At 39.9% G+C, this 16,645-nt stretch overlaps 2 protein-coding genes and 1 pseudogene across 2 annotated transcripts; 1 reads left to right on the plus strand and 2 right to left on the minus strand.

The window, feature by feature from the left end:
• Positions 1-6,268: 6,268 nt before the first annotated feature.
• Positions 6,269-6,977, minus strand: LOC129733781 (anillin-like). The gene is made up of 2 exons (XM_055695300.1): positions 6,421-6,977; positions 6,269-6,358 (listed from the first exon to the last, which is right to left on the minus strand). The coding sequence occupies exons 1-2, from the start codon at positions 6,681-6,683 to the stop codon at positions 6,331-6,333; spliced, it is 291 nt and encodes a 96-aa protein (XP_055551275.1). The 5' UTR covers positions 6,684-6,977; the 3' UTR covers positions 6,269-6,330.
• Positions 6,978-14,077: 7,100 nt separating this feature from the next.
• Positions 14,078-15,196, plus strand: LOC129733780 (uncharacterized). The gene is made up of 2 exons (XM_055695299.1): positions 14,078-14,197; positions 14,251-15,196. Exons 1-2 carry the CDS (start codon positions 14,190-14,192, stop codon positions 15,107-15,109), a joined length of 867 nt encoding a protein of 288 aa, XP_055551274.1. The 5' UTR covers positions 14,078-14,189; the 3' UTR covers positions 15,110-15,196.
• A 140-nt stretch (positions 15,197-15,336) lies between these two features.
• On the minus strand, positions 15,337-16,390 carry LOC129733782 (uncharacterized; annotated as a pseudogene).
• Positions 16,391-16,645: the final 255 nt, after the last annotated feature.

Genomic DNA, 16,645 nt, shown 5'->3' on the forward strand with positions numbered 1-16,645 from the left:
TGGTTGTGCGCTAATAATAACGCACTGATGGAAGAGGTTTGTAGCAGTCTTCGGAGAGAATTTCGTATGACAGATCTTGGAGAACCTAAAAACTTTATGGGACTACGAATTCAATTGCACCCTGAACAATCAGCATTACAGATTGATCAAGCCGCCTATACTGAGCGTCTGTTGAAAAAGTTTGGGATGTTTGGATGCAATCCAGTCGCAACCCCAATGGAACATAATTTGAAGCTGCAACCTGGGGGAGAAAGTGATAGAATCGAAGCACCGTATCGTGAACTTGTGGGAAGTCTCATGTACCTTATGTCAGGTACTAGGCCAGACATCTGTTTTGCGCTGACAAATATTGCTCGCTTCCAGGAGAATCCGACACAGGAACATTGGCAATGCCTGAAACGAATCTTACGGTATTTAAGTGGTACTATAAATGTTGGACTATTGTATAAAAATCATAACGGTGATCCTATACTCAGTTGTCATGTTGACGCTGACTGGGCTAATGAAGCTTCCGGTTACGGTTTTTGAAGATAATTCTGGTTGTATTAGCATTTCGGAGAATCCTGAAACTCGTCGTTCAAAGCATTATGATGTTCGTTATCATTTCCTGCGAGAGAAGGTCAAAGAGAAAATCCTGAAGCTAGAACGCATTGCATCTCAACATCAGATGGCAGACACACTAACAAAAGCTCTGGGAAAAATATTGTTCATGCAACATAGAGAAAAGTTAGGCTTGGTTGACTTGAGAGGAGGTGTTGGAACATCTATTTCTTAGATTACGTAGTTTGTGCAAGCAACCAAACCTAGCATTTTAGTAACGTAGTCTTTTCATCTTCCCTTACATTGTCATTCGTTGTTATATCTAATAAAACGTGTTTTCTACGAAATGGAAAGTTTCCGTATAAATTATTATCAGATATCACGCGTATTACTCTAGCTTATCCCGGAATCGTTAAACTCAAACAATTTATTAATCCATAACAATAACAATCTGAATATTGGGAAACCTTTGATGATTCTTTAGCCGAATAAATTGTTTTGTTTTGTTCAGATGCTTGGAACAGAAACCGTTTAACGACAGGGCACTGAAAAGTTACCGGGATCTGAACCGATTCAAAGCTCTTATTCAACTCCCCGGCTGTACGAGCAACAAGTTTCCCATCACTATTTTTGGTTTACACTGTTTCTGCATACGAAGTGGATGAACTGTGTTTCGTTCAACAACTTTTCGAAACATTTTCATACACCGAATCTGTGAAAATTAACATTCGAAATATTAATGGCCCTTTACTATGCGCCTTGTTTTCATCTGCTCGACAGTATCGCCCTTTACTATACGCCGTGTTTACGTTATTGTATCGGAGTACGCCCTTTGCTTTTCATGTTTATTTTGTTGACAACTTTGATTTCGCCCATTCATCAAGATGAAGTCAAGTTTCGCCTTTCACTAACGTAAACAGCAAAAAGGGCTTATTCTTCATTCTATTTCATTTTGATATAAAGTAGTTTTCGCCCTTAACAAACATCGAACTTTTCAATAGTTATAAAAGAGATACATTATTTTCTCGAAGTTTGAAGGTAGATAGTAGTTCACTTCATACGTTTTCGGTATAATCTCATTTTGTTTACAGTTTGTTAGTTTCGCCCTTATCACGAAGTATTCCGGAAATATCAGCAACACCACCCGATAAAAAGACCCTCCTTTTTTTCCCATATTTAGTACATTCTCGTAGGCACAATTGCCCGATTTCGATTCCGACGAATCAACTGATTGTTGCAACAACTCTTATGGGAGTTTGACAGGGGGGTTAACCGATTGCAGGGATACCAAATGTGCAGATTTGTCTGCAAAACGCAGATTTTTGGAGTCCTTGTGCAGATATTTATTGATTTGCATATATTTGCAGTTTTTCCACGGTTCCTGCAGATTTTTGTCAGAGTCTCCTTATATTTGCGCAAAATTTCTAAAAATGTGTGCAGATTTTCACAGATTTTTGCCAGCGGGAGCGAAATTTTTTCGGATTACGGATAGATTTTTTTTCAGATTTCGAGCACATTTTTCCGGTTTTTCGAGCAGTTGCAGACATTTTTCAAAAACATCTGGCATCTCTGACCGATTGATCAGTATACGAAATCGGTCGACGAAAACCAACCAAATCGAGTGATTTTAGGGTGATGTGACGAAACAGGTAGATTAGTCTGGTGATGAAATTGCTTGAACCATACGAAATAGGTTGAGAAATCGGTGGATCATATTCTAAATCCAATTGAATCAGATAAAATATGCAGATAAGTAGAGAGATTATTTTCATTCAAGCGTACTAAATAGGCTGATTAATCCATGTATCCAGCTTTCCACGAACGGTAATGGCGGATAGTGCACGCAGCCCTTTTTGACGTTTTCTGTAGGTCAGGGAATTTTCAATCGTAGTAACGGAGTAGAAAATATCACAACATCGTAACGTAGCGTAGCAACTTCAACAAACAATGGGCGTTTTGTTATTTTAATTCCGTCGTGCGCATGCGCGGATCATAATAAACAAAACTGTTTATTAAAGTTGCTATGCTACGTTGCAAAAATTTTATGTTTTTCACTCCGTTACTGCGATTGAAAATTACCTGACCTACAGAAAACGTCAAAATGGGCTGCGTGCACTGTCCGCCATTACCGCTTGTGGAAAGTTGGATAGAGTTGAAAAACAAACAAGTAATTTGGAAGTTAAGTTTTAATTTAAACGTATATTTTAACTTACATTGCAGCCGATCCATACCTTCAGTAGCACCTCTGGAATCCTCCTATTAAAGTTATCCTCCTGTTAAAGTTATCAAACCAGCCGGTTGAGCTTTAGAGCAAGCGCACCGGTGAGTTGCCATTTGAGTTGCTATTTTCACAACGCTGGCCGTTGCCATTTTTGATAGCAACCGATGTTCGCACCGGTCGTTGCTTTTGAGGATTACCAATTCATCTATTTTTTTTAACGCCGGCAGTGCTAATTACTAAAGACCGTCACTAGCTAGCATTAGCAAAATGTTTGTGTGTGTCGTATTTCTCAAAATTCTGCGCATCTAGTAATAACCAATTTATCTGTCCGTCAATTGTTTCCGGAATGATCTGCGTTCTTTCTGCTTCATAAAATATCCCCTTTATTTCAAGCAACTCAGTTTGTTGCAGGTTTCTTCGTTTGTGCGTGCATGGATTTTTTTTTTCCTTGTATGTTTAATTAAAGTAATTGCGTTAGACCGTGGAACGTTTCGCAACGTTGCCTCCAATAACTAATATACTCAAAATTGGCGAACTGTCATTATTTGTGTTTTATACTTTGTGCTGTCTCGATTCCTACAATTTGCTATTAATATTTGCAAATTTGCAGCCAAACAAAATTTAAATGTAGAACGCGGAAATTGTTCTCGGGTATTTGGTTGATTCTAGTGACGAAGAAAATGATTTCGCGAAACAAATCTTTTTATACGCGAGTATGAAAAGGATTTTTGGAAAGTTTCGGAGTGGCTCTCAGCATGGAAAACGGTAAAATATTGACTGCTATGCTGAGGAAGTTTGCCATCCAGCGTTTTAACAATGTTTTTTTTTTTCGGAAACACCGGTCTATACAGATGACCATTTCCGACGCCGCTTTCGAATTCGTCTTACGTTGTTTCCGGAAATAAAACAGCTGTAGATGCGAAAAATGGTTTTTTGTTCAACAACCGGACGCAACGGGAATCTGAAACTAACATGCCTTCAAAAGAGTCAGCAGCAATAGTCGGTAATGCTCCCGAGCAATTCGCTCAAACCTTCCAGGTTTATTGAAATAATGACATGGTTGACCAATCTTGTGAGGATTTGAGCTTTATGCTTCGTGTAGATTAGAGTGCCAACCAAAATGGCGTTCGAATTTAAAAAAAAAAACTATAAATGTTTACCTGCCCGAAAAAATACCCTGTGTAAAATTTCAGCTCAATCGAAATTGAAATAGACTGGTTCACGCCGATACTTGCGTCCTACGACGTGGCTAACCAAGGCAAAGCGTTTCGTCTTCCGGGGTCGACTAATTATGTTCGAAACACTCATTATTTTCATAATATTGTTACGAACATTTACTATCGAGCACAACAAAACAAACAACAGTTTGACATTATACATCAAATAGCAACGATGCGGCACGTTGCTATCACGTTGCCAAATTTAATAACTCGCTTCTACCCGAGGTGGGGATTGCTATTTCCCAAACCAATATAGCAACTCCCGGTGCGGTTGCCGCGTTATGGTGGTAGTTGCCAAACTAGCTTTAGAAACTTCAATTTAGCCACCGGTGGGCTTGCTCTGAGTATTGCAACACCCAGCTTGAATATTGCAACACCTCCCGAAAAGTTTAGCATCACCTGGAATAGGCGGATATCTCGTGTTTTTGACTACCTAGAAAATTGCAGTTTTCAGCAAACTTGTTCAGAAGGTCAAAGGCTACTGTATGGTGGCAAATTCAGTGAAAATTTTACCGCTACGTGGCGCTAGTGGGCACACAATTTGTCGTATTTCAAACTCAACTAATCTCACGATTCCGACCTGCTAGAGGGTTGCGATGTTCAGCAAACTTGTTCAGGATGCTCAAGGCTTCTATATAGTAGACAATTTAGTACTGAATCACCTCACTATGCGGCGCTAGGGTACATGTGGCTCTTCGTATTTAAACTTCAACTTATCGCGCGAATTTTACTACCCAGAAATATGTTATAACCTTGAATGAAAGCTCCTCTTGAGGATAAACACACACAAGCCTATGTATTGTGTGTGGTGATCAAATTGTCAATATTCAAATTAGTTTCACTCCGTCATGTGTAAACAATCAGTGTAAATGATGTGATTGTTGAGCTAAACTAAATTCGAAACGCTCAGAACTACATGCACACTATTGCTGCGTTGCAGTTGAATTCCGCACTATATCGTCCGCCAATTACAAGCCCTTGACCTCTCGAGTAACTTTGCTGAAAATCGCAACCCTCTAAATTGTGGGATTATTTTGCTAAATAGCGTTCAAAACACTCAAAACTTCATGCAAACTAGCGCTGCGTTGTGGCTGAATTCCGAACTATACTCTCATCCAATCACAAGTCCTTGACCCCTTGAGCAACTTTACTGAAGACCCCAACTCTCTAGGTTTCCAGAATCAAGAGGTAGAGTTACATTAATCTGCCCATATCAAGTGATGCTAAACTTTTCGTGGTGTTGCAATATTCAAACTGGGTGTTGCAATACTCAGTGAAGCGATTCCAAACTTATGACGGGTAGTGTATATGTATAACAAACGCCGAACAAACAGTCTAAAGACAATTTTTAATTCTTTTCGTCGGCACATGTATTGTTTACAATATAATAATAGAGAACTCACTGTTCTAGATGAAAGATATTACAAATTAAAAAAAAAATGGCTCGATTTTCCGGAGCGAAATGTTTTTAATACTCCGGATAATCGAGTCCGACTTGTACTTATTTTATGTTTTTCGCAAACCTTCTGCACGATGGGACAGGTGTGCGTTGAACGACATTGAAGCATGTGTTCAAAAATATGTCTCTAGAAATATTCCAGATGAAAAATCCTGAAGATAGGTGTCGCACGCTATATTTAATGCAGATATGTAATTTCTCTATTCAGGGTTATATGTCTTTTGGATGATTCCTGAAGAGCAATCCTGAAGATAGAGGTGTCGCATGCTATATTTTATTGCAGATATGTAAATTCTCCAACTACGAGCTCTTTCGGGGCATCCAGGTTATATTAAAAAATATGCCTGATATGAAAGATTCCTGATGGAAAATCCTGAAGATGGAGTTGTCTCACGCTATATTTTTATGCAGAAATGTAAATGTCCCCTGATACAGGTTCCTCTGGAAATTTTCGGATGAGAAATAGCCATTTCTCAATGAGCTCTTTACCGATTCCCGATCTTGATGAAACATTCACTTGAGAAATGGTTTTTTCATCTCTGCCAATGATGTACATAAGCATTTTTATCAGGTAACCAATTATCAAATTCATTCAAAAATTAGCAGGTTTGTCATGCCTACCGGCACTTGCCTATACTACCTATTTTGACCCCTGTACATAGGCTTACTAATGTGTAAACATTACAAAATATGTCGAATAAGTTCCGAAATAATCGTTGCAATTCTCAATTATAGTCAGTAAAAGATAAATGTAAGATTAGGTTCAAGTTTTATTTCAATTCACTTACTTACTTCATCACAACTAAATTCTAAAAGAAAAACACTGATCTTCACCTGCTCATCGAACTTATAATTTTAACAAATAACTAACTAAGATACTCATCTTAATACTACTCACAATCAGCTGACAGCAAATACCTGTAAAAATATAGAACGACATATTAGTATCCGGTGAAAGACATATATTCACACAAACCTACCGCTGAATAGCAGTAATGCCTTGCTTTGCTAGCACCAGCGATTCATCATCATCCGGCGGTGGTGGACGTCCGAAATTTAATAACAATTTGTTCAATCGTAAGCATACCAATCTGGGTGTAATAGTTACTTTCTGAGCACTTCTGCAAATCAATACTTCCGATCGGAGGCTTGTATTTTTCATCATCAGGATAGGTCCAATAGCGAAGGAGATGACCATGCAGTCGGTACCAGCGCCGATGCCGTGCTCCGAATCCGGATTCATCCTCGAACATCGACGGTAGCTTCCAGAGGACGACTGGATTTAGTGTCCAATTTGTTCGCTGGTTTTCCTACGTGATTTCTGCTGGTTCAGCATCGCCAAACACTACGCGAACACGACAAAAACGCGCAATCGCAGCAGCAAAAAAAAAGCGGAGTCTGACCGTATGACTATATTCCTCCGGAGAGGCACGAACGGTCAAGTTTTTTTCACTTACACTGGAACTATTTCTTACAAACGAAACTCAGATTTAATAAAAAACAAGTTCCTAGCGCACGATCAAAACAAAACTTCTTTTTTTCCTTTCCGTCGGTCGAAATTCGACATCGCCAAGCAGCGTTGCCGGTGCTATTAATGTTTTGACTGACTGTCGTGTGTGCCAAAAAGAGAAGCACACATTTTTATTCGATAAGTCTCTATATGTGATTTTGTGTAGGTGTGAAGAAGCACGTTTGCCTTCGCCATGTCAATGACAGCAGCCGGCAACCGTTGGGAACGGTCGGCGGCAAAAATAGAAAAGATTCTATATTTGCAACAACAACAAGCGACGGTCGACCGCTGTGTTCTGATTGGTCGAAAAAGAACGGAACGGTAGCGGTTGAACGCTGCAACGGTTAGTCTGATACAGGCTTGATACAGGCTTAAGGGTGAGCACCAGGGCTGCCAAGTATACAGATGTTTCTGTATTATAAAGATTTTTTGACCACGATACAGAAATGATACAGAATACAGAATTTTGATTTTTATTGCAGATAAGTACAGAATTTTAGCAATCAATTTTTTTTATTCTTGCTTATTTTCCGTCAGTCTGATTCCGCTACTGGTCGAGGCGACTTCACTTACGACCCGTTGTTCAACGGACCGGCGCCAACGGCTTTGCTTCCTCATGCGATGGAATGCGTGATCCCAGAGATTTTTCGCCTCAGAAAATCTCCCGGTGTCGGCTAGGACTAAACCTAGACCAGTTGGGTTGGTTGTGGGTGGATCACGTCACCCCACAACCATTGACACCTATGTCAGCGTTGGGATTCTAACCCAGGCGTCGAGCGTGGTTGTTCGAGTTCTGCTGGGCGTCTGGCATTTACTAAGCGGGAAATTCCTTTTGTTTAATTTCTTCTGGACATTCGACATTTGGCTAAGCGGGAAAGCTTTGGAACAAAAATACCGGATTGAATTGCCTTTCTAGCAAAAAAACACGGTTATAGACCCGAGTTTGTTGAAATACCTGAAAATAAGCAGTGATTAATATTTATTTATATTCGCGCACTAACGCCATACTTGTGAGGTTATCACAACAACACTGTTTTGGTAAACAATTCTCTTTCCAGTCGTTCCACCAATAGCAATAGAGCAGAATCAACTGTGACAGAACAACCATGTTGTCAGATAGATTCATTTGTTATGTTCTACTTAGTTGCGCGGGCAGTGCAACCAGTTTAGCAGATAGATAGATAATTGTTAAGTAGTTTATATATCGCTATTTGACCAAGTCCAATTAAACTGACTATCGATAAGTAATAGAAATATATTTATCGTTTTCCAAACAGTAATCAAGTGGTTTAACTTAAATTACTATATTAGTGGTTAACTAATATACCAGGAATCAACGAAGATCAACAGGTTATAGGCCCAGCCCACCAAGATGTCTACGGAACCAGCTACTAACGGTGCAAGTGGAGGACCAGCGGCTAGCGGACTTCAGGCAGGAAGCGACCGGACTGGTAGGGTTACTACCGAGAGGTCGTACGTCCAGATGGGGTTCATCCGAGGAGATAGAAGCCACGTGTTCGACGGGACGGAGAGCAACTTCGCCGCGTGGGATTGGAGAGTAGAACACCATCTGGCCAAGATGGACCTTATGCACTGCCTGAAGCGCACACCGGAAGAAGAAGTGTTCGCGATGCCAAGTCCTGGTGCTACATCGGAGGAGGAAGCTGCTCGTGTCGAAAAATACCGCAAGAGAGTAGAGGAGGACATCGACGCGATAGATGAGATAGTCATGGCGGTCAACAATGACGTTCTCAACAAATTCACAGGGGTTACCTACGCGAAGCAAGCGATGGACATTTTGACGCGAACGTTTCAAAAGGCTGGTGGACAACCGGATAGCCCCAGTGTGGCCCTGGTAAACCAATCAGCCAGGGAAGATGTCCAATGTTTCGGATGCCAGGAATACGGACACTGCAAAAGCCGCTGTCCAATAGTAAAAAGCGAGAAAAAGAAGAACAAAAGGACTGCTGGACACGCAATGATGGCGGGCGTACGGGCAGTACCCCCCAAGAGAGAAAAGACGGTTCGATTCATCGTAGACTCTGGGGCTACAGAGCATATGGTGCGAGACGAGGCATTGCTGGAAGATGTCCGGGTTTTGGAAAAACCGATAACCATAACTACCGCCAAATCAGGCCAGGAGCTTCGGGCTACGAAGTTAGGGAAAATAAGATTGAAATCTGTGATTGGGTTGAATGCAACTACCCCGGTTGCACTGTATAATGTCTTGTTTATTCCTGGTCTAGAATCCAATCTACTTTCGGTAAGAAAATGTAATGAGATGGGCAAAAAGGTTATTTTTGTAGATGACAATGTTTCATTCCTAAGCTTTGGTGAGGTTCTTGCCAAAGGAAAGGTAGTTGATGGTTTGTGTTGCTTGGATTTCACTCTTGATTTGAAAGTCGACCCAACTGCGTTGCTTGGTTTAAAGCACATAAGTATTGATAAGCTGCATAGGCGGCTGGGACATTTAAGTTTTTCAGGTATAGAGAAACTGGTAAGAAATAAAATGGTTGAGGGAATCAACTGCTCAAAAACGAAAAATCTAGGAGTATGCGAAAGCTGCCTAGCAGGAAAACAAAGTAGTAAGCGCTTTGAGCAAATGAGCCTACATAGATCGAGCAGGCCGCTTGAAATAATTCACTCAGATGTGTGTGGATCAATGGGTGAAACGACGTATAATGGCTATCGGTATTTTGTGACATTTACCGATGATTATACGCACTTCACGATTGCTTATTTAATAGCAAGGAAAAGTGAAGTTTTGGAAAAGTTTGGAGAATACAAAATCTTGGTTGAAAGACATTTCAGTCGAAATATCTCCAAGATAAGATGCGATAACGGGAGTGAATACATTGGAAATGAATTCAAAAAGGTTTGTAAAGAAAATGGAATTCAAATTATATTCACAGTCCCTTACACACCCCAGCAGAATGGTGTAAGTGAAAGAATCAATCGGACTTTGATGGAAAAAGTTCGGGCAATGCTACATGAAAGCGGGATGCCGAAGGAAATGTGGGGAGAAGCATTGCATTGTGCTGTTTATATAACGAATAGATGCCCCACGAATGGACTTGTGGAAAACAAGACTCCATACGAAATGTTCTTCAACAAACAGCCAGATTTGAGTAATCTGAGAATATTTGGAAGTACGGATTATGCTCAAATTCCAAAAGAAAAACGACAGAAACTTGATTTGAAAACCAAACGCCTTTTTTTGTGGGTTACGCAAATAATGGATACAGGCTTTGGAATAAACAATCTCGGAAAATAGAAACTTCTAGAAGTATAGTTTTCGATGAAGACAAACTCTATAGAGATCAATTTGATCATCATGTAGATAGAGTTGAGCATAAATCCCCTGATGAGGTTTCGAATATCGGGTACATCACTGTTATGCAGGACATACAGATTGAAGTACACGATGAGAGAGATGAAAACATTCCTGAAAATGAAGGGCAAGAAGAAGGGCAAGATTCTGGAAATGCAGAGCAGACGCTGACAGAAATCTCGATGGAGAGTGACTATGAAAGCACTTCCGAGGATTAGCCTGCAGAAAATGCTACAACAACACCAATACTGAGGAGGAGTGAACGAGATAGAAAGATACCGGCAAGGTATAATGATTATCAAATGGCGTAGGTAGCAGCAGTAACGTCAGATGAAAACCCTATCCCACAAACCATTGATCAGTTGAAGAAACGTGTTGATTGGGCGCAGTGGAAAACTGCTATTGATAGTGAGATTAAATCATTAAAAGACAATCATACATATGGGATGTGGCAGATAGAAATATAAATAAGAAGGCTATTCTTGCGAAAAGGGTTTTCAATATTAAAGAAGACGGGCGCTACAAGGCACGGCTAGTGGCTAAAGGATGTTCGCAACGTCCTGGATTTGATTACGGTGAAACATTTTCCCCAGTTGCAAGAATGGAAAGTGTTAGGACAGTTTTATCCGTGGCTAATGAGATGAAACTGCACATCCATCAAATGGATGTAACGACAGCCTTTCTGAATGGGAAGTTAGAGGAGGTTATCTATATGCAACTTCCCAATGATGAAATAGGAAAAGGTCAAATTGTTCTTTTGCAGAAAAGTCTGTATGGTTTAAAACAGGCAAGCAGAAGTTGGAACAAGCGCTTTGACAAAAAAAATTACAAACTTGGGATTTTCACAATTAAAAAGGGATTCTTGTGTTTATAGAAACAAACAACAAGGATTGATCCTAATTTTGAACGTAGATGACCTACTGATCGTAGGAGAAAATCTAAGCAAAATAATTTGGATAAAGTCAGAACTAGGAAAGTTATTCCAAATGAAAGACTTATCTGAAGTAAAATATTTTTTGGGAATGGGAATACAAAGAGATTTTGGTAAACAGAGTTTACAAATCGCTCAAGCGGGCTACGCCGAACGAATATTGAAACGATTCAATATGTACGATTGTAGACCAGTGGGGACACCACTGGATACAAATGTCAAATGGACAAAGAACAACGGAGCAGAGACTCAACTTCCATACAGGGAACTGCTAGGATGTTTACAGTATTTGGCGATAACAACTAAGCCTGATATTTGTGCTGCGGTGAGCGTACTAAGTAAATATCAGAGTTGTCCGTCAGGTGAACACTGGAAAGGACTCAAACGTATATTGCGTTATCTTCGTGGCACTATGGATACATCTATAGTTTATCAACACGTAACTGGCCAGTATGTGTTGATAGGATATGCCGATGCAGACTTTGCCAACGACGAAGATGACCGGAAATCAATATCCGGATATGCTTTCCTGGTTTATGGAAACCTAGTTGCATGGGCAACGAAAAGACAACAAACGGTTAGTTTGTCGTCATCAGAGGCAGAATTGATAGCTTTATCATGCGCTGTAAAAGAAGGTGTGTGGTTAACAAACTTCTTGAAGGAATTGGATGTGGATAGCATACCATTTATTATTATGGAGGACAACATTCCTTGCATAAAGTATGCAGAAGAACCAAGGAGCCACTAAAGGATGAAACACTTGGACATAAAGTATATGTTCATCCGAGAGCTGATTAAGAAGGGCAGTTTGAGACTGCAGTTCCTTTCATCAGTTGACCAACCTGCAGATGCATTCACAAAAGGGCTACCAAAGATCCAACATCTAAATTTGTTTAAACGACTGAACGTTCGAATTGAGGGGAAGTGTTGAAATACCTGAAAATAAACAGTGATTAATATTTATTTATATTCGCGCACTAACGCCATACCTGTGAGGTTATCACAACAACACTGTTTTGGTAAACAATTCTCTTTCCAGTCGTTCCACCAATAGCAATAGAGCAGAATCAACAGTGACAGAACAACCATGTTGTCAGATAGATTCATTTTTTATGTTCTACTTAGCTGCACGGGCAGTGCAACCAGTTTAGCAGATAGATAGATAATTGTTAAGTAGTTTATATATCGCTATTTGACTAAGTCCAATTATACTGACTATCGATAAGTAATAGAAATATATTTATCGTTTTCCAAACAGTAATCAAGTGGTTTAACTTAAATTACTATATTAGTGGTTAACTAATATACCAGGAATCAACGAAGTTCAACAGAGTTTTCTTTTTACCCAACCTTTTTACGGTTTCAGGCGAAGTTTAAGGTTGGATGCCAAGCCCAGTTACCCCAAACCAGAGCACTTGTAGGCACACGAACAAAATACAGATTTTTTTACGGGTGCATATAGATTTTTCAAAATAAAATCTGGCGTCTCTGGTGAGCACAAGTCAGTGCAGCGTGCAGCTGGTTACTGGAGGAGACCCAAAAGTAAAAGACCTCACCTACCCAACCCCAGGAGTTGCTTTTGCCGCTAGGTGTTTGTTGGGTGCTGCTATTCGACAAGATTTAGCATTGTTGGGGGTGGTGTAAAGGTTCGTCCCGGGTGTCACTGAGTTTCTGAGAAGTATGGTAGCTAAAAAGGTATTTATAGTTTTTAGTTTCATAAGAACAGATATATAGACAACTTAGTAGTGGAGAACTTTAGAAAAATATCCCAACTTTTTGCACCATCTCATAAAAAGCAATGATACGAAATTGTAATAAAATGCATTTTCTTTGGCTTGCCAACTCTTATAACATGATGGACATGCATAGCGGCAGCCGATTGGTAATTCTCTGGTAATTGTTTAGTTTAACTAGGAACTGCTTTAGTTTAAAAAATCTGTTACCCAACAAACAATTTATAGTTCCACTAGAAATCCAAATCAACAAAATTGTTGCGCCAAAAAAAAGTGTCCTGATTAATACAGGGGGTAGACAAAATAATTGAGATAAATGAAATTCTCTCAAATTTTAAATGGCCAGAACTTTACGAAAAATGAATCAATTTTGATGACCGGTTTTATTTCAATAGAAAACTATCCCAGTTTCTTAGTATTACTAGGGAACTTGGCGTGACCAACCTGCACTAAAAATGTTTCGGATTTCAAGAGTGTGTGTCAAAGTGAACATTTTTGAAACGCATAGCACGTTTTAGGCAACAAAATTGTCTATCTAAAATACTTCATTTTAAAAAATCGGAGATCACCGATATTTTCCAAAGTCATTTTCTGTTTTTAAAATTATATTTTTTTTTCAGAGTGGGGGGGAAAGCTCATCAAAACTTCCGGCCCTCTCCGTAGCACATTCTACGGAGAGCCAAGTGAACACCCACCAATTATCTGTCGATCTTCCTAACTGGGAAACGTCTGCCAACTATCTCTAATAATGATATTGCGTCCACTGAATCACAAGTAATTGCGAATAGATGTGCGATGGAGAGATATCGAGTGCATTGGGTACAGGGCCAAGTCCCCCCTGGGTGGTGCTAAACGATGAGACAACGGAACGGTGTGCCAGGGGAGCCTCACCGGACTCTTCTGCTGGATTGGGAATACTATGCTGCCTCTTCACAAATTAATCGCAGCGAGGCGGAGTTCGGGGTGGACCGGTGGGGCTCGTCTGTTCTGCACCCGCGGAAGTACAGATCGATTCATTATTGTCTGTCTAGATTTAAATCAAAAATTCAGCGCTTTTAAACTAGCAACACTGACTACTTCCGACGTTAATTTAAAATTTTCTGGCAACAGAATACCGGAATGCGGTCAAAACAAAAACAAACATTAAGGCATATGCTATGGCTTGTGCGCATGTGAATACGCGTTTAAATTATTATTATACATGTGAATAGCTTTCTATAACAAACCGCAACAATCTTATTTTGATGGATGAGTAAGTAAACTTTTGTTTTGTCATAACATCTTTTTATCAAAGTTCTGTTTCAGCTCATACGAAGATGAAGAGCATCTTGAGGAGGAGGATGTGATTCGTTCCTCACCTCCGACTAGTGCGCGCGAGGAAAGCTTGTTTTTCTTCAAAGGAATCTTTTATCAGCGATTATTCCGGAGCCAGCTGCGACCTAAGAAGGTGGCAAAACAGGACATCGGAGGAGACACCATGCACGATGCTCTTTTTTCGCTTTGGCAGAAAGTGGAGAAGTATGTACGTCGGGAAGTAGTTTTTCGTGACGATGTCCCTTATTGGGATGAGAAGGAGCAACCTGACATAGACGATATTGAGCGGTTTGTCACTCTGCAGGTTAAGGAAAAGAAGAAAAAATATTCTGTTACTGATTTAAAACATCGAACAATCACAAAATGGCGTGGAAAGCCAATTAATATATATGTGTATATATATTCAACTAATGTTGTAACTAATGCACAGTACCAGAGCTTACTGCGAAAATTGGTAACTCCAGAAACACCGGATCGTTCAGGTGTACACTCGGTTCGTAATGATACGGAGCTGGCTAATGAATTGCGTAGAAGACATCGTGACCTCGAGGGACACTTTAGTTCTTGGCTAATGTGGGCCAATCTTATCAACTCTTTGCCAGCACATAAACGAGACCAATTGAAACAGGCTGATGCACAACCTGTTGAGTTAGCAAAGTACTTTCGCTGGGCAACGGTTTCTGAGGTAGCTCGCCTTCAGGCAGTGCATCGAGGAATGGTTGTGGCGAATACAATCAATGAAGGTTGGATGCAAGGCATTGCGGATGTCAAGAGCGATTTGAGATTGGCTTGCAAAATACTGCAGAATGCTATTCAAAAGGTAGAAGCGATGCAATCAAGAGGACTATAAGGAACTGAAATATGTTCTACTTCAGAAACTACAATGCGCCCAGAAGAGACAGAACTAAGTGAAAATTTGTCTGCATCTGTGACTGACTGCGACGACATCGATCATTCACTTTAATCAGTGATTTAATTAATTCAATTCGCCTTGGGTGTATGATGATTTTTATGTGTGCGTACCAGTAGTAAAATAAAACTATGACTGACTTTTATTCCAAAAAGATTGTAGATATTTTATTTAGGAACAATATGCAAATTCATGTATTTGGGATCCTGGGAAAGGCCTTTTTCAGGTAGGAAAGTACCTCCCGCAAAATATCCGCAATGGTTGAACAGGTCGACGCAGGAATATGCTTTAAAGCGGTTCGACGTTTCACAAACCTCGGGTAAAGCAGGCTTATGTTCAACATGGTGCCTTTTGAAATCCCTTTTCATGAGTCCAAATACAATTTCGATGGGATTAAAAAAAAGGCAATAAGCCGGAAGGAAAATTGGAATAATTCCAATCGATCTCAGGTAACGTACTATATTTGGATCGCAGTGAATTCTTGCCCCATCCATGATCCAAACAGAATTAAATCCCGGATACCGTTGCACTTGGGGATGTACTAAAGCGAAGTTCTTGCAGCAGTTGAAAAAAGTTTTCCGGTTGAAAGTTCCTTCAGTATGAAAGCTTTCAATCATACCATTCATACCCAAAAAGCACAACAATGAAACCCTCGGTTTTCTGCAGAATTCCCCTCTATATATAACTTTATGTCCAACTACTCCATATCCCTTGCGTCTTAACATGTCCTTGTTGTTAAAACTCACTTCATCAAGGAATACGAGGTTGAAGAGATCCCACGGATAGCATTTCTCTAGTGAACCGCACTATTTCATCTTCGCGAATTTGAATTGCTCTCCGTTCGATGGTTTTCCATGAGAGTCCCGATTCATGAAGTATTGCACAGATAGACGAAACACTTATTGTAGTAGAAAAATGTAACTGGAACCTAACCTTGGCTTCGTCTAGGAATAATACTGGTTCTTTGGAATATAAGTCAACTAACCATTGCCGCATATGGATCCCGAATTTCTTGTATACCTGCTCACGTTTCTTTCTTTGGAAAAATCCGTTTGTTTCGTATCTGTTGATCCATTCACATATGGTAGACAGTGATTTCCCGTAAATTCTAGCGACATCTTTTCTTGCCATTCCCAAAAAATAATAACCGTATAATGCATGGTAGATGGTATTCTCACTAGCATGGCGTTGTCGAACATTTTGGATAATAAAATTAGACATTTTATACAGAAATAAAAGCAGAAATATTATTTTTTTTTATGTAAGATAAACAAGCTCTTCAATCATAAACAACTAAATAGTGCCGACGAACATGACATAAAAATGACAGAACGGTGAGTGACAGAAAATTCGGAAGTAAAAAAAGTGTCGCTAGTCGAAGTAGCGCTATTCGGTTTGGTGCTGACGCCACAATATACATAATTCATTGATATACATAAGTGGGTGTGTATGTTTGCATGAGGGAGAATTTGAATA

The sequence above is a fragment of the Wyeomyia smithii genome, unplaced genomic scaffold (genome assembly GCF_029784165.1).
Source record: "Wyeomyia smithii strain HCP4-BCI-WySm-NY-G18 unplaced genomic scaffold, ASM2978416v1 HiC_scaffold_65, whole genome shotgun sequence".
Lineage (NCBI taxonomy): Eukaryota > Metazoa > Arthropoda > Insecta > Diptera > Culicidae > Wyeomyia > Wyeomyia smithii.

Bases quoted from the DNA above. Each gene is read 5' to 3' on its own strand.
- LOC129733781 (XM_055695300.1), bottom strand. From the start codon at position 6,683: ATGAATCCGGATTCGGAGCACGGCATCGGCGCTGGTACCGACTGCATG. The intron at 6,359-6,420 runs GTAGGTTTGTGT...ATATTTTTACAG, and splicing joins GGCATTACTGCTATTCAGCG to GTATTTGCTGTCAGCTGATT.